General features: G+C 38.7%; 1 protein-coding gene across 1 annotated transcript; it reads left to right on the top strand.

Moving 5' to 3' along the window:
• Positions 1-38: 38 nt before the first annotated feature.
• Positions 39-17,658, top strand: LOC127582660 (ras-related protein Rab-11B). Its single transcript, XM_052038170.1, has 5 exons — positions 39-296; positions 11,355-11,550; positions 12,246-12,439; positions 14,724-14,804; positions 15,598-17,658. The coding sequence occupies exons 1-5, from the start codon at positions 257-259 to the stop codon at positions 15,741-15,743; spliced, it is 657 nt and encodes a 218-aa protein (XP_051894130.1). The 5' UTR covers positions 39-256; the 3' UTR covers positions 15,744-17,658.
• The last annotated feature ends 423 nt before the right edge of the window (positions 17,659-18,081 follow it).

The raw sequence follows: 18,081 nt of genomic DNA, 5'->3' as shown, positions 1-18,081 counted from the left end.
GCTGGACGATTTAATTTCACCCAGTCGAGTGGAGTGTTGTCACTATAGCGATAGAATTTCTCGAGGCTGTAGAGCCGTTACGATCTCTGATTGGTCTATCACTTTGTCAGTTAACGAAACGGTGGGCGGGCTGATCTTAATTTCCGGTTGTCCGGTAGGGGTTGGGCTTGTGCCTAGGCCGAAAAAAAGGAAGGGTTTTTTTTTGCGGTTGTTGCAGGTTTTTGCTTCGGTGGAAGCTGTTTAAATTGACACCAAAATGGGAACTAGAGACGATGAATACGATTACCTCTTTAAAGGTAAGTGAATTACTCACCATGATGGAGTTTAAAATATATGGGCTATTTCACTCGCAATAGATGTAGGCCCCAGGCTTTGAGTCTTCAGCCTGGGGAAAGGGCACGGAAAAGCTGCTTCGTTCTGGACAAGTTTTTCTTGGCGGAGGTTTGTTAACTTGCCAGCAGAAGGGAACGAGGAGGCGCTGGTGGCAGGAGCTGGAGTCTAGAAAGAAACCTCTCTACCTCCCTCCCGGAAAAAGAGCTGTAGTCTGCAACAAATAATAAAGATCTATTGGTCAACCAATTTATAACCTGCAGATGTAATCCATTTATCGCCTGGTTGTAGTTTAATTACGCCATAACGCTGTCTAGAATTATTTTTCCACTTTTTTTTTACAAATTAAAGTGTGTTACCTTCTGTGGACGCAAGACTTTTTGGGAAATAGCTTCATGTATCTTCTGCATAACGCGTATGAACTTTGTCTTAGTTTTTTTCCATCACATATGTATTGTGTTACACTACACCCTGCCCCCACACCATGTTGCTCTGTGCTGTTGAAGTAGGATTTCAGTAAAGCATAATGGGTGCGTGAACAGTGAAAATTCTATCAGCAAAAGGCTATTATTTGGACGAACTATTATAACTCTACTGGTTGTAAGGCTGTAACTATCACTTGGCAAAAGTAACGTGAAATACATTAACGTGTTGAATTTTACTGAACCAAGGTAGTTTTTTTAAAAGTTGACTTCCATGTCATTGATCCTCAGTTTCTTTCTGGCCATTTCAGAATCCTTTTCCTGCATTAAAACTTTTTATGCACTTTACTGCATCGCCACCATATTTTCCTTGCACACCTCCCAATTAATTTGGCAATTTTTGTTACATGTGCCATTTCTTCCCGCCTTATGCTTTTCATTAGGATAGAAATGATGGTACTCTGAGACATACCATCTCAACATTAAAAATTTATATTAAATGTAGAGTAGCTTCTATTTTATAAACATGCCAAAAATGACGAATATTTTGTCATTTAAACTACTGCTTTTAACTATTGTAGAAACAAAACTTTTCTGCCCTTGAATGTTTGCTTACTGACCTGACATTCACTTTTGTTTGAGGCACCTTAGATTATCATCTTTGCATATGTAATTTGTTTTATTTGTACCAGTTATGAGTGAATATTTGTAGGTAACCTTTGATTGTTTCTTGTGAACTAATTAGTAATAAGTTAAAGTTTAAACTTCAAACATGAGGAGCTGCTGACGTTTTGACAGTTTTGTAAATATTGGTACTGTATAAATAAAGGTTCATGTAGAGAAACATGCTTTAATTCTCAAAACTATCCTTTTTAAAATCTTAAGACTTTTTCTGTTGATGTGAAGGCTGCTATCTAAGTGCGCTAATTTTTGCCTCCTGTTGAACCCTTTTGGGTGAATTTAGAAGCATTCATTACTGTAGGGCTCAACTCTGTTTCTAGTGGACAGTCAAGTGGAACAGTTTGCAAAAGGCAACTTTTTTTCATCTGGGCACAGGCTAACATTTTCCCTCAAGTCTTCTGATAGCCTGCAAGGGAAGTAACTGCACTTGGAGCAGATTCAAAGCATAGTTTTTGGGTTACAATACATAGCCTCCCTGTTCTGATTTGTGCATGTTGATATTGTGCAGCTCTAAAAATTGAATAAGATTGCCAAGATCAGAGAGCGGAACAAGTTGGATTACTTATCTGTTCTGCTTTAAAAGCCTAATTGTTTATCTTGTATTATGCCAATAAAAAGGGGAATTTTCTTTTAAAAAGGTTGTCCAGGCTCTTAGTTTAATTGCTTTTGACCATGCTGCAGGTTTGGTGGAAATTCTTGAAAAATAATGGAAGATTAAATGCAAACCAAAATTTGCAACTTTGCTTAAAATGGAATATTGCTTGCAGGGATGAGAAAATACCAATTAAAATTTGGTCCACTTTATTCTAAAGCTCCTAATCTGGCCTTCACTGCATTCTGAATGCTCCTAATATGTCTCATTATAAATGTACTTTCAGTTCTAAATGACAACCCCTTAACCCTGTAGGTGCAGCCTAGGCAAATAACTGCAATGCCTTTTGTAGTTGGGACATTACTGCAACATTGGTGGAGGCTGTGAATGTTTAGAGTGGTGAATGGGTTGCCAGTCAGGTAGGATGTGTTGTCCTGGATGATGTCAAGCTTGTGTGTTGTTGAAACTGCAGTCATCCATAACACACAGAATTTTATCATGCCCTCATCTGCATCTTGTGGAAAGTGGAAAAGCTTTATCAGGTGAATTGCTTGCTGCTAGATACCCAGCTTCAGATCTGCTCACGACCACAGTATGCAGCTGCTCCAGTTGAATTCCTGGCCACTCATAGGGGACATAATGCATGTTGAATGGCAAGGGTAGTTTTAGGCCATCCTGTTGGAGATGGTCATTGCCTGGTACTTGTGTGGCATGCATGTTACTTGTCATTTTTCAGCCTATGTATGAATGTTGCTGCATGCTGAGTGCAGTAATGAATTGTTTCACTTTCTGAGACATTGAGAAATGGATTCAACGTTGATCTATCATCAGTGAAAATAATTTCTGACTTTGTGAAGGATAAAAGATTGTTGAAAAAGATGAATGTGCTTGGATCCACGATACTGCCCTGAAAAATGTATATAGTACTGTGGTAGGGCTGGAATGATTGACCTCCAGCCACAACCCATCCTCCATTGTATGATTCATTCCACGTGAATATGTATTTAAGAAAAGAAAAGCTGACACAACTGTTACAGCAAAGGTTATTGCATATACCAGATCTTGGCTGTAGTAATCAAGAGCTTTGCTACAGAACCAACTGCACCTCTAAGCAAGTTATTCTAGTATAGTTACAACACTGGCTTCTATTCTAAACAGTATAAGTGTTTTTTTCTCTAGTTGCTTAGTGACCAGTCTTACCACTTGAAGCCATATTTAGTTAAGTGCCACCTTGAAGTCACTCTTCTCATCTCAGAAATTAAGATGAAACAGTGACCAAAGAGCCACTGTGTGCAACTCTATGACCAGGCGTATCAGTTACGATGGCAATTTTATATTTTTCTTTTAAAACTAAGGAAAAGTCCCCCGTGGGAGTAGGCTACAGGCCCCCTAACAGTGCTGCAGAGAAATCAAGAAATGGGGCTTGCATAAAAAGTATTGTAATAAATACGGATGACTTTACTCTCCTTATTTCACAACTCAAATTAGCAAATAGAGACTTGAGGATGACTTCGTATTCATGACCGATTCTTTTACCAACCAGGGAAGGGGCAACTTTGGATCTCGTCATGTATAATACAAAAGAGATAAAAGTAAATGGAATGAGCTGCCAGAGGAAGTGGTTGAGGAAGGTATAGTAACAACATTTAAAAGATACCTAGACAGGTAGATGGATAGGAAAGGTTTAGAGGAATGTGGGCAAATGGGACTAGCTTAGCATAGACTAGCTCAGTTGGGCTGAAGGGCCTGTTTCTGTGCTGTATGGCTGATTCTAAAAGATCTTCAGGGGAAGAGTGATCATATCTTGAAATTTCCTAATCAGTTTGCAAGCAGCTTTGCTCTGGAACTCGTGCCTTAAATGTAAAAGTGGTTATAGGCAGCGTTTGCCAAAGGGGACTAGGAAAACTAAATTGTAAGATGATTAGCAGCAACAGATTTTGAGGTAGTTCATAATTTTCCTCAGATGTACTCCACTGAGAAATAGTTGATGAGAAGAATTATTCATCTGTGGTTAATTAAGGAAGATAAGGGTCATATCAAATTGAAAGAAAAAGCGTGCATAATTGCAAAGGTTAGTGGTATGCCAGAAGATGGATGGAATTTTAAAAAGCAACAGATGACTAAAATGAAAATATTTTGACTAAATTAGCAAGAAATATAAAAACATAGTATGAGAAGCAAAAGCAAATGGTCTCTTTTAAGGGATGAGACTGATGAATTAATCATGGAAAATTTGGAAATGGCAAAGACTTTCTTTTTGTCTTCATGGTGAAAATGATAAAGGTATTCCAATAATAGAAGATCAAGGAGCAAAAAGGAAAGAGGAATTTAAAACTATGATGAGGGAAAAGATAGTAGGCAAACGGACTAATAGCTGTCAAGTCCTGGAATTGATGGCTTACATCCTGGGGTCTTAAAATAACTGGTTGCTTAATGCATTAACTGATTTTTTTTTCCCCCCAAAATTCCCTAGATTCTGCAAATGTCATGCCCCCATTCACGAAAGTAGGGAGAGAGTTAGCCTGACATCTGCCAATAGGGAAAATGCTGGAACCCATTTTAAAGGAAGATTAGCAGGAGACTTAAAAATCATAATACAATCTCGTAGTGCAACGAGTCCTATGAAGCAGACATGGTTTGACAGATTTAGAGTTCTTTGTGGATATAATGAGCAGGGTAGATATTTAGATTTTCAGAACACTTTTAGTATTGTGCTACATAAAGTTATTACAGAAAGTAAGAGCTTGGTACATTCAGGGATTATATATTAATATAGATTGAGTGTTCAGTGGGTGCCATGTGGATTGGTATTGGAACTTCAACTATTTACAATCTCCATTAATGACTTAGTGGAAAGAGACAAATTTATTGTAGTCAAATTTGCTGATCATCAGTGAGGAAGCAATTTGTGAGGAATGCATATGAGGCTGTGAAGAAATATATATTTATGTATGATGTGGGAAATTGAAGTTATCCACTTTGGTAGGAAGAATAGAAAAGTAGAATATTGTTTAAATGGTGAGATTACAGAATGCTGCAGCACAAGGGGATCTGGTTCTACTTTTACAAAAGGTTAGGACGCAAGTAATTCTGTTTATTTGGGATCTCAATATTCTAACTACATAACCTATGCCACTGTTTCAGTCAACTTCTGAGAAATTGCTGGATTGCTGTTGTTTAGGTGAATTGTTAAACTGTGGCCTTGACTGACCTTCCAAGCAAACAGGAGTGATTTACTATCCTGAAGAACAAGCAAATTTGAGCAGAAATATCATCCTCCTACCTCCTGAGAAACTAGTACCATTAAGTAATGTCAGTACCGTAGCACAAAGGAAGTTGAGATGAAGTGTAGTTTCCAATGTGGGATAATGGGCCAGGGTGTGTCCATTTGGTCTCAGTTTTAAAAGGAAACACACATACTGAGTTTAATTATTTCTACCAATGAAATCTAATATTCAAATTAACTTGTAATGGAAACAACTTATTAAAAACTTGTGTCACTTCTAACTAACTGGTGTGACAAATCTATATACTTTGATCCTATTGATCCTAACCAATAGGCTAGGTAATGTTAGAGATCTGGAGGAGTACAAGGCTAAAAGGAAGGAACTTAGAGATTAGGAGAGCCACAAGAGGAAGTGAGAAGGCCTTGGCAGGCAAGATCAAGGAAAATCCCAAGGCGTTCTACAAGTATGTGAAGAGTAAGAGGATGAAATGCGAAAGGATAGGGCCTATCAAGTGCAGCAGTGGGAAAGTGTGTATGGATCCAGAAGAAATAGTGGAGGTACTTAATGAACGCTCTACGTCAGTATTCACCACGGAAGAAGATCTGGGTGATTGTAGTGGGGACTTGCAGTGGCCTGAAAAGCTTGAGCATATAGGTATTAGAAAAGAGGTGGTGCTGAAACTTTTGGAAAGCATCAAGTTAGATAAGTCGCCGGGACCAGATGAGATGTACCCCAGGTTGCTGTGGGAGGTGAGGGAGGAGATTGTGGAGCCTCTGATGATGATCTTTGCATTGTCGATGGAGACAGGAGCGGTTCCGGAAGATTGGAGGGTTGCAGATGTTGTTCCCTTATTCAAGAAGGGGAGTAGGGATAGCCCAGGGAATTATAGACCGGTGAGTCTTACCTCAGTGGTTGGTAAGCTGATGGAGAAGATCCTGAGAGGCAGGATTTATGAACATTTGGAGAGGTATAATATGATTAGGAATAGTCAGCATGGCTTTAAGGGCAAGTCCTGCCTTACGAGCCTGATTGAATTTTTTGAGGATGTGACTAAGCACATCGATGAAGGGAGAGCAGTAGATGTAGTGTATATGGATTTCAGCAAGATGTTTGATAAGTTACCCCATGCGAGGCTTATGGAGAAGGTGAGGAGACATGGGATCCAAGGGGACATTGCAGTGTGGATCCAGAACTGGCTGGCCCACAGAAGGCAAAGAGTGGTTGTTGAAGGGTCGTATTCTGAGTGGAGGTCGGTGACCAGTGGTGTACCTCAGGGATCTGTACTGGGACCCTTACTCTGTGATTTTTATAAATGACCTGGATGAGGAAGTGGAGGGGTGGGTTAGTAAGTTTGCGGATGACACGAAGGTTGGGGGTGTTGTGGATAGTTTGGAGGGCTGTCAGAGGTTACAGAGGGATATAGATAGGATGCAGAGTTGGGCTGAGAAGTGGTTCATTTTGGTAGGTCAAATATGTTGGCGGAATATAGGATTAATGGTAGGACTCTTGGCAGTGTGGAGGATCAGAGGGATCTTGGGGTCTGAGTCCATAGGATGCTCAAAGTGGCGGCGCAGGTTGACTCTGTGGTTAAGAAGGCATATGGTGTATTGTCCTCCTTCAATCAGGGAATTGAATTTAGGAGCCGAGAGGTATTGTTGCATATATAGGTCCCTGGTCAGATCCCACTTGGAGTATTGTGCTCAGTTCTGGTCGCCTCACTACAGGAAAGATGTGGAAGCCATAGAGAGGGTGCAGAGGAGATTTACAAGGATGCTGCCTGGAATGCAGAGCATGCCTTATGAAAGCAGGTTGAGGGAACTCGGCCTTTTCTCCTTGGAGAGACGGAGGATGAGGGGGGACCTGAGAGAGGTGTATAAGATGATGAGAGGTATTGATAGGGTAGATAGTCAGAGGCTTTTCCCCAGGGCTGAATTGGTGGCCACAAGAGGACATAGGTTTAAGGTGCTGGGGAGTAGATATAGAGGAGATGTCGGGTAAATTTTTCACTCAGTGGTGAGTGCGTGGAATGGGCTGCAGGAGATGGTGGTGGAGGCTGATACGATAGGGTCTTTCAAGAGACTGTTAGCTAGGTATATGGAGCTGAGTAAAATAGAGGGCTATGGGTAAGCCTAGTAATTTCTAGGGTAGGGACATGTTCGGCACAGCTTTGTGGGCCAAAAGGCCTGAATTGTGCTGTAATTTTTCTATGTTCTATTATAAAATCAGGTGGGAATTTGTAATGTGAAATGTTGATGTTTTTAAAACAAAAAACAACTGCAAATACAAGTCCATAGTCTTAAAAAAAATGGGTTTGCAGTAATTAGTTCCATTAATGTTGAGTATCTCAAACACCACAGCCTGTTTCTACACGAGTCATTCCTGACAGCGCATTTTTGTGATATTCTCTTTGGAAAAAGCAATCTGAAATTCCAAACATATTTGTGGTTGGCAGTTTGAGTTTCCAGTTACATTAGGGTCCTTGATAGCTTTGCTAACTTTGTAACCCTTTTCTGTGCTATCAGTTTGAAGGCCATCCACTGGAATCTGCCAGCCTACTATTGAGGACATTTACAGGTTTAGAAGAACAGCAAGAACTAGTAAAGAGGCAGAGTTTTTTTTCTTATTCCCCTGTCAAATATTTATGTATTTTCATTCTTGCCACCCCAAGCAGCAACATTTTTGAAAATGGCTGTCAACACTTTTTCTAGCCAAGTCCTTACAGTGCTTTCGTGATCCATATCCTGTTCTCCAATTGGATAACAAAACAGGTTAAATCTTGAAACCAGTAATAGCTAATGTAGACCCAGAACAAGTAATTTTGTTTGGGTTTTTAGACACTTAAAATGCTTTCCCTCACACCATTTAAAATGCTCTTCTTCTGAAGAGTAGGATCAGGCAGTACTGTAACATAAAAGCCACCCTCCAGTGTACTCAACTGAGTGTGTAGATTGGTTGAAATAATGAGTTGTGACGCCAACTGCATTAGATTAGGAATATTTGCCATCCAACTGAGACTAGTTTTACTTGACGTGTTTAAAATGTGCTGTAACATCAGCATTGACTATTTAAAAACTGTTGAGATGCTGAGCAAGTTGATAAATTCCAAGAGCAGTGGTTGGTGCAGGCACTTTGATTTGACATAGATTCAGGGAGGAGGAAGAGGTCTTTATATTTTTGTTGTGGAGGAGCAGATCTTTCATTTGCTATTTTCTCCTAAGAATATGGGGTTGACACAGTGAAGCTGGGTAAACAATCTGCCATGATCTTGAATTGTGGAGTAGGCGCTCTGGGGCTGAATGACCAACTTCTATTTCTTATATTCTTGTATCCAGAAAAAAAGATTGCAATTCCTATAGCAGAAATAACTGCTTTTGATGTGATACTTTTTAAAATGTAGCTAGGTTCTATCTGGAACTATTCAATTCAAGCTACACAGGACCTGACATTATGTATTGGGTTCGGGTGGTGTGTGCAAACAAAAAAAAACCCTCTGCCTTGATGGGGTCCAGTTTGGTAAGGTCAGCTTGAACGATTATTGGTTTCTCCATGCTCAGTCAGCTTTGAATTGTGGCAAATTCCTTAACATGGATAAATATTTGCTTTCTGAAATTAACTTCTAGGTTTTTTTTTAAAACACAATGCTTACATATTTGTCTCAATGGAATAATTTTGTGCTGTGCTAAAACCAGGGATTGAGGTTTTAATTATAAATATCCATTAACTTTTGATGTGCAGTAAAACTCGTTTTGATTATTGCATCCAATCTGACTTTCAAATGTTGAAGCATTTCTAAGAACCTGTTTCTGGGAAAACTATAGTCAGACTAGTAATAATTTTAAACTTTACATAACTTTCTAAGTTTGGCACTGCATATGACCTCTATCAGTATTGTGCTACCCTGTATTTTTCATGCTCCACTTAAATGACATTAGTGTTGCATATTAGAGGCAAAATCTAATGTTGGTAAAAATTTAGACTACCCTGCAAATTGGGCCTTGAAGTGTTTTCCTTTCAAATGGTTCATAGAGAAAGGTACGCATTTTCTCTTCATTCTAGTCATCTTGCCATGTATAGTTTCCTTTAAACTCTTTCACTATTTTGAGATGTATTAATCAGAAAAGTAATGCTTATTCACATATAAACAGTGGTTATTCATATAACATCAATGGTGCTATAATTTTGTAACTGTCTATATACAAATACTTATGTTCAATGGACAGAATCATAAATTCAGCTCAACAGATGAGCTTTTTCCAAGTTTAAAGATTATTCAAACAATAATTATGAACTAAAGATTTATGGATTCCAAGGTTAGTTTGTCTGCTAAGCATGGTCAGAAAGATGTCTGAAGAGCAAACTCTTGTATAAAGTTAGTTTCCAGTTGATTAGCTTGAGCACTGCTTTTTGTAACATATAGTGCATGAAAATGACAGCTAAAGTAGAGATTGGCACTGATCAAGGTGAACCCACTGATCGATTTTAAACCCACTGTGCTTATTTAAAAAGAACCTGGGTCAAGAAAGCCCCAAGTTGATCAGAGGCCTTTCTAAATTTCCTGATGTCTAACAGTTATGGAGCCATAATTGGTCTTTGGGTACTTGTTTTAGAAAAGTGGAAATCAAACTGTCCCACTCACTGGATATGGTCATTTGTGGACATCTTTGTATGCCAGAACTGACGCTCCAGGCTTATTAAGGAAAGTGCCTATTTTGGTGATGTACTGAAAGGAAATAGTTGAAGGATGAGGGCTGCAGGAGCATGAGAATACCATCACTGGCAAGTTCCCCTCCAAGTTGCCCACTATCCAGACTTAGAAATGTATTGTTTCTTCATCACTGGATCTAAATATTGATACTCCTTGCCCAGTGGGATTTTAGGGGTACTTGGAGAACTCAGATGGACTGCAGAGGTTCAAGAAGGCAGCTCAACACGATTTTCAATTAGATTGGGAATAAATGAACTTTTTGGTGGTGATCACATCACACATTTTCAAACAGCTACAATCCCTAACCTTCCTAAAAAAAAGGGTTTTCAGAATGAGTTGGCCCAAAAATAATTGGATAAGGAGGAAGAAAAGTTTTGCCTTATTCAACATTGAACTGTTTCTTTTGCAGTACATGGATGTCAAGTTTCCAACTTGTCCTGATGCATTGTGTATTAATGTTGGCTATCAGAATTTACCTGCTTGGTTGCTAAACAATTTTATTTCAGTTTCAGTATTCAAACTTATTGTGAACCACGTTGTTTTGTATCCCCTTGCAAAGACTACTTAATTTGGGGAGTTTTACACTGATTCAGGTATTGCATATGCAAAGAAAAGTAGTGAACCTCTCTACTGTACAGACCTCATGGTTAACCACAAGAAACCAAAGATCAGTCATGGCTTCATAGTAGAGTTTAGACTAGTAGAGATTAGAATTCAGCAGGGACTCTCATCAACTCTGGTGGGGGGGAGAGACTTTCCTAACATGTTTTAGCTGCCATTAATGTTCTTTCTGATTGGCTATGATACGTTTCAAAATAAAGTTGTAATTTTATGGATGTTCTTTGAGATTTTAGTAAAAGGTGCCAAACAAATGCAAGTGTTTATATTCACAATTTGCCTTATTTAATTAGTGAATAGGCCAGTGTTTTACTAGGAGATCCAATTTCACCCTGGCAAATAAAATGTTTGCCTTAAAATATCCTATTTAATGTTTGAATGTAGATATCTAAAGTACTTCATCTTTCAATTTAGAACAGTATTAGGACCTATGGTAGAAATTACAGAAAAACTTTATTACTCATTTAAAAAAAAGTTATTCTATGAGAAGAATTTGAGTAACAATCACATTTAAGCTTCAGCAAACTTCACTCTCCTTGGGAAGTGTGATAACACAATAGTCTGTAGCAGTGAAAATATTCCTCAATCACTCCTGCCCTTTAACAGCTTGCTTAATGTAATTGGCAGACTTGACCATGTGGGCTTCAGTGCAAATGCTGAGTGAAAGAAAAGACAGCATGTCAGGCTGTCTGCAGGAAATTTGGGCAAATAGTCTTTTATAACATATTTTTCTTTCTTGAACAGCAGCACTTAAATGTTTAATGTGCTTTCTCTGCCAGTTGTGCTGATTGGGGACTCCGGGGTTGGAAAGAGCAACCTCCTGTCGAGGTTCACGCGCAACGAGTTTAATCTGGAAAGTAAAAGCACCATTGGAGTTGAGTTTGCCACCAGGAGTATCCAGGTAGATGGAAAGACAATTAAAGCACAGATCTGGGACACAGCAGGACAGGAGCGATACCGTGCTATCACTTCAGCGTAAGTATTTCATTTCTAAATGTAGTTAATTTATAGCAATTATAAAATAACCAGATGTGAGCATTCTAAGGAGAATACATATTAAGGTTTGCGTAATGATTCTTTTCTGGGAGAGAAAGATAAGTGAACATTTAAGGCAGGACCACAGACTGATATACTTGCCACTATCAAGAGCTAGTAAATGATTTCGTTAGCATCTAACTGTGTTATTTGGAAAGCTGGTAAAGAAGTGAAAATCATCTCCAGAAAGTAAGAAGCACTTAGAACACTTGTTGAAAATTGCTAAGTAAGTTAATGGAAACAGCTTTTATAAAGGAATTAAGTGAAAGTTGAAAGAGAAATGAGAAGGAAAACTTATTAAAATTACTAATTGCTTATACTAAGAAAGTCAGCTGGCCTCTGTAGCTTCTCGCTTAAAATCCCATTCTGACTTTGACCTTTTCCTGTATTTGGCCTGCACCAAACTGCAATGCAATCTTCAAGAATGGTATCTCTCCCCTCCTTTCCATGCACCCTCCCATCTCCATCACCACACCACCTTTGCTGAATGGCTGAACAAGAGCTTTCTAATCATTGATGCTGACTAGTTTTCTGATAGAATTTTCCATGGTCCACAGAATGGAAGGGTGCATTCTACACCAGGTGAGCAGAAAGGACTGATGCAATCTGGGTTCTAAATGTGTGTGTGTTCTCAGGTACTACCGTGGAGCTGTAGGTGCCCTGCTGGTGTACGATATTGCCAAACATCTAACATACGAGAATGTGGAGCGGTGGCTGAAGGAATTGCGTGACCATGCTGACAACAATATTGTCATCATGCTGGTTGGAAACAAGAGTGACCTTCGTCATCTGAGAGCTGTGCCAACAGATGAGGCACGGGCCTTTGCTGGTAGGTGTTGTACATTAGTGTAATATCTAGACACTTGGTGTTCTTAAATTTTAATTTAATAAAAGTACAGTCACAGTGAATCTGAGAGGCTCATTTTAAGTTAATTACAGCAGGGTTGCACTGAAATAAAGTACCACAACTTGCCCAGAGGTTAAAACAGTAGAATCTAGATACCTGATCTTTGTCCAATGATACTTGCAGAGACACATGTTTGGAGGGTGAGGTAAGCTGTCAACACCTAGAGTTGTTTAACCCAGAATCATTTGCTGCTTCAGATTCACATGAGGAGCTTGTACTGTGTTGACTTACCAAAGAGCTAATAATTGTGGAGTTACATCTCAGTGTTAATTTGTCTAGGGGAAGGAAAAGTATCTAACAATCAAGACCCAATGAACCCTTGAAATAGCTAATGAACTTTAGCAGTAATATAGTTCAATTTATAATGCTACTCCATTAACATTTTATCTATTTGATGGTGTAGCCTTATCTAAATTTTGTGAACAAGTCCATGCACAACCATCTTGTATACCTCCAAAATGGACTAATCACTGATTAAATCTCTGGGATTTATTCAGCATTTACAGTACACACTTGCAGCTTTTGATAGTGGCTATTGAAACATTCAGTGTTAATACATAGTATTGCATAATATACAATAGGGACTCTGTATGGTTTAGGTTTTGTACAAAACCAATGAGAGTTTTGATTTTAAACAGTACTACAAAAATGATTAAATCCACCACATATCTTGAACATGATATGGTTGCTTTCAACAAGTCAATTGAAGCGTTAAGACATTATTTTCTGTTCAGTGTTGACTCTGTTATAACAGAATGATTGCTCTAACCTTGTTCTTAATACCCCATGAGTTTTGGATATTAGTATCACCTTATGATTGGTCCTTTCAAATTTAATTTCACATTGATGAGATAGGTGCACTTGAACAGCAGTTTAGATGTAATAATTGTTCTTTGTGACCTAGACTTTGGTATCAGGAGCCAGCAGCATTTTAGTGTTTGTAGATATGAAATGGGTAAAGGTAGTAAATAGTCATGACGATATTGAACGTCAAGGTGACAGGATTAAGAATGGGGAGAACAGTGAAGAAGTCAGAATTATACAGTATAGAAACAAGCCCTTCAGCCCAATTTGTCCATTTGAGCTAGTCCCATTTCTCTGTTTTTGGCCCATATCCCTATAAAGCCTTTCCTATCCATGTACCTGTCTAAATGTCTTTTAAGCATCTTTATTGTACCTGCCATTACCACTTCCTCTGGCAGCTCGTTCCATATACCCACCACCCTCTGTGAGAGGGAAAAGTTGACCTGTGGATCCCTTCTTAAATCTTCCCCCTCTCACTTTAAACCTATAGCCTCTCGTCTGAGCCTCCCCTATCCTGGGAAAAAGACTGACCATTCACCTATCTATACCCCTCATGATTTTATAAACCTCTAAGGTCACCCCTCCACCTCCTACACTCCAGGGGAAAAATGTCCCAGCCCATCCAGTCTCTCCTTGTAACTCGAGCCCTCCAGTCCCAGTAGCATCCTTGTGAATCTTTTCTGTACCCTTTCCTGTTTAATGAGGTCCTTTCTACGCCCAGGTGATCAGAACTGCAGACAGCATTCCAAGTGCTGTCTCAATGTCTTGTTCAGCTGTAACAAGATGTCCTCTTGTACTCAATGCCCTGACCAATGAAGGCAAGCTGCCTTCACCACCCTGTCTAACTGTATCCCTGGGTCTCTCCATTATACAACATTTTCCAGGGCCCAACGGTTTACTGTGCAAGTCCTGTCCTGGTTTAACTTGCCAAAGTGCAGTACCTTGCACTTGTCTGAGTTAAATTCTGTTTGTGAAATGTGTGGGATGAATGAAATGGAAAAACAATATGCTGTGACACTTGAAAAGTAAAGTTGTGCAGAGACTCCTTTGTGTTTTGTACAAAAATCCTTAGGTGGCAGGTAAGTTGGTAAAGTAGTTTAAAAATGTTAAAGGGTTTCTTAGCTTTAACTGGAGACACAGTGATGGAAGCAGATTTCTTAAATAATTTTAAGAGACTGGGCAGCTACTTGAAATGAGGAATTAAATAAGTATTACGAATTAAAGTGTGAATTGGCTGTGATTGCTCTTGGATTGGGTGCTGAACAGGCTGAATGGCCTCTTTATACTTGGGTTTCTGGGATTTGTATGAAAATCACCCAGAACATCCACATAGCTGGTGAAATTATGTTCCCATTAAGTGTGCTGTGCCTGTTCTTTTACAAAATATTTTTCTTTTTTTTAGAAAAGAACAATCTTTCATTTATTGAAACATCTGCACTGGATTCAACGAATGTAGAGGAAGCATTTAAAAATATTCTTACAGGTAATAAAACTTTAAACAAGGGGAAACTATTGACCATGGTACCTGGAATTGGCCTGTAGTTCTCAGCTGTGTCATCTTAGATCTGTAACATGTTTCCACAAGTTAAGATTGAATTAACTCAAATTGGACCTCCTCTTAGCAACATCATCCTTAATTGTGGAACAATTGTAGTTGTATAGCACTGAATGAAAAACAAAACCTTTATAGCTATTTATGTCAAATTGTGCCCATTGCCTGACTTTTCCTACTTTACCACAATGCCCATTTCAGTAAACTTCATTAACTCTGGGAACAAACTGTATCCAGTTTTGAACAGTGATTGTCCCAGTTTTATACCAACTATAAACACAGCCTAGTGCAGAATGAACCTCTAATGTGGCTCAGCATTCAGTTTGGCACCAAAGAATATAAAATTATAACATTCACCCTCTAGGTACAATTAATTGAAATCTCTATATGTCACTGCATTGTAGGTGTGTGTCCATTGATGTTTCACAAGATTTTAGTTGGAAAACTACCTCAACAAAACCAGGCTCTGCCCACATCTAGGCTGATCTTTTGCTTAGCCTGATAGAAAAGGCAGATTTTTAAAACTAGGGTACATTACTTGGATCTGACATGCATAAATTCCTGTACAGATCTAAAATTTGTGCATTTTCAATTTCAGCAAAACAAATCTTTTAAAAGACTTGTGGTATTGAGAAAGCTTGTGGCTAAGAAAATAAGAACTCTACATTCAAAAGATGAAGTAAATGTTCTGATTAAAATGTTACCTTTTTCTTTTTTAAACCAGAAATTTACCGTATAGTTTCGCAGAAGCAGATTTCTGATCGATCAGCTCATGACGAATCGCCTGGTAACAACGTGGTAGACATCAGTGTTCCACCAACAACTGATGGGCAAAAATCCAATAAACTGCAGTGTTGCCAGAATATGTGATATGCTTCAGCTACCCCCACCCCAAATCCCAACTCTTTCTTGGCTGTGCATTGTAGTGTTGTAATTGCTTCTGTCTTGTCCTGTGGTTGATGAAATCCTGTCCAAAAGTTGTAACAGTAAAGTTCACATTCCTTTTTGCAGATGGAATATCCCTTTTAATGTGACTACATTGCATGTGCATCTGTTCTTTTGCTTGTAATTATGAAAACATTCAAGACTATGTTGAGCAATACTTTATGTACATATTTTTTTTAAAGACAAAGGAAACACATGCCCCTTCTACATATTTCATGAGCAAGTTTGAGCTTGTGCATATTTATGCTTCTGTCATTGAGAGTTTCAGTATGAAAAGATCCAGACTGCAACATGTTCAAACTGTGGAACATCTTTTTTTTATATAGCTATGGAGGCCTTTATATTCCTGTCAAAATATTTATATCTTCTGCTTTTGAATCTTTTCAAAAGAAAGCTATTTCTCCTATTTCATGCAGCTATCAGTAATGAGATCTATTGATTATAACTAAATTGTAGCCTATCTGCTGCATCTTAGTGTAGCTACACAACCCTGAGTGCTGCTTTGCCCTGAGTAGTTAGTAGCCAAGTACATTAAAAGCTGACATTCCTGAAGCATGTAAATATCCATAAAGCCTGTCAGCAATTCCACCTTGCATTTGCCTGGTCAGGTCGGAAGAAAAAAAAACTTGTTGGCATGAGGATTGAATGAGAAGTATCTTGTTGGGAAGAAAGTAGTTTCCAATTGGATTTGGACAGATTTTCTTTTAAATCATGCACATATTTCATATTTGGCTGATTCAGCTTGTCTTCAGTTTCACTCAAGAAAAATATGGGCATGACTACACCAAATCCCTACCAACAGTGGTGTCTACAATGTCATTGCCCATTTCTTAACAGAAGACTTCTACAAAAGGACTATCATCATCTTGCTGTTTAGATGGTGGTGTTTCCAAACACTCATTTGAAAGTCTCACCAGCTTGGACCTGGGAAACACTGATCACTTCAATACCTTCTCCCACTGCTGTCCCCTTTCTCTTCTTTTGTCACCACCAACCTCCACTCCTCCCCCCCCCCCCCCCCCCCCCCCCAACTCCCCAGCAAAAAGAAAATACCTATGACTGACACATTGAGTCAAATGTTCTAAATGATTTAGAGCACACTTACTTCCATGGCACTAATGTCCTGTATTCTGTTAAGCAAATCCATTTTGTAAATATGTATTGTCACTTGATTGTGCATGGTTATTATGTATGTGGATAAACATGTTGCCAAACTTCTCTGTGTGAGTCTCTGTTGCTGTACCACTAATTTGACGGAGTTTAAATTAATTCAAGAGCATAAATGGAGTCATTTATGAGAAGCTACTGGAATTCTGTGTTCTGTTTTTGAAAATTTGAAGTAGTCTCACATAGGACTTGTACCCATTCACACTTTGAAATGGGGTTAGTAAAGAATTCCATTTATAAAGCATCAACTTTGATAACCCTCTGCATTTTGGTACATTGCAAAGTGCGATGAAGTGAAATGTGTGTGCCAATAGAGCAATCACTTTTCATGCTTGGGAGTGTTATGGAAACACACAACTGAGCACTTGGTGGCAATGCATCTCTGGGAATTGAGGCAGTGAGATAGTACAATAAGCTGCAGTGAACAAAGGGTGTGGAATCAGAAATTCAACATCTGTTCCAAAATTTGTGGCTTTCTATTTTCTACATTTAGGCTCCAATCAAAGGCCCGAAAATTTAATTAACCTTGCTTTGGAGAAAATTTCAAACAAGTAGTTTTGTGTTGCAGGAAGCTTGTGTGGGATTTTAATTACTGTGGTTTTGGATGCCTGCTGTCCACTAATATTGCACATGGTTTCAGTTCCTATTAATAAAAGCAAAATGCTGCCTTAAACTACTGAATGGTGATTCTTAAATTTCAGAACTAGTGGGGTAAATGAAATAGCAAGATCAATATGGAAATGGGGGAAACATAAGTAATTTAAGCTAGATTCCTAAAATGAATGTCAACTTCAAAACAAAATGATTTGAGCAAACAATTTGACAGGTGGAGATTGAGAGCTTGGTGAGATTGGGATTGAGGATAATAAAACCTGCATATGACATTTAGGCTCATTTTAACTTAGAGTTAGGATTAAATAGATTGCATAAACTCAGAAACCGACCCTTTGGCCCAACCCATCAGTGCTGACCAAGCTGCCTATCTAAGATAATCCCATTTGCCTGTGTTTGGCCCATATCCATTTAAATCTTCCCTAACCATATACCTGTCCAAATGTCTTCTAAGTGTTGTACCAACCTCTACCACTTCCTCTTG

The sequence above is a fragment of the Pristis pectinata genome, chromosome 24, assembly GCF_009764475.1.
Source record: "Pristis pectinata isolate sPriPec2 chromosome 24, sPriPec2.1.pri, whole genome shotgun sequence".
NCBI lineage: Eukaryota > Metazoa > Chordata > Chondrichthyes > Rhinopristiformes > Pristidae > Pristis > Pristis pectinata.
The sequence above is the reverse complement of the archived record's forward strand: the minus strand, read 5'-3'. Positions and strand labels throughout refer to the sequence as shown.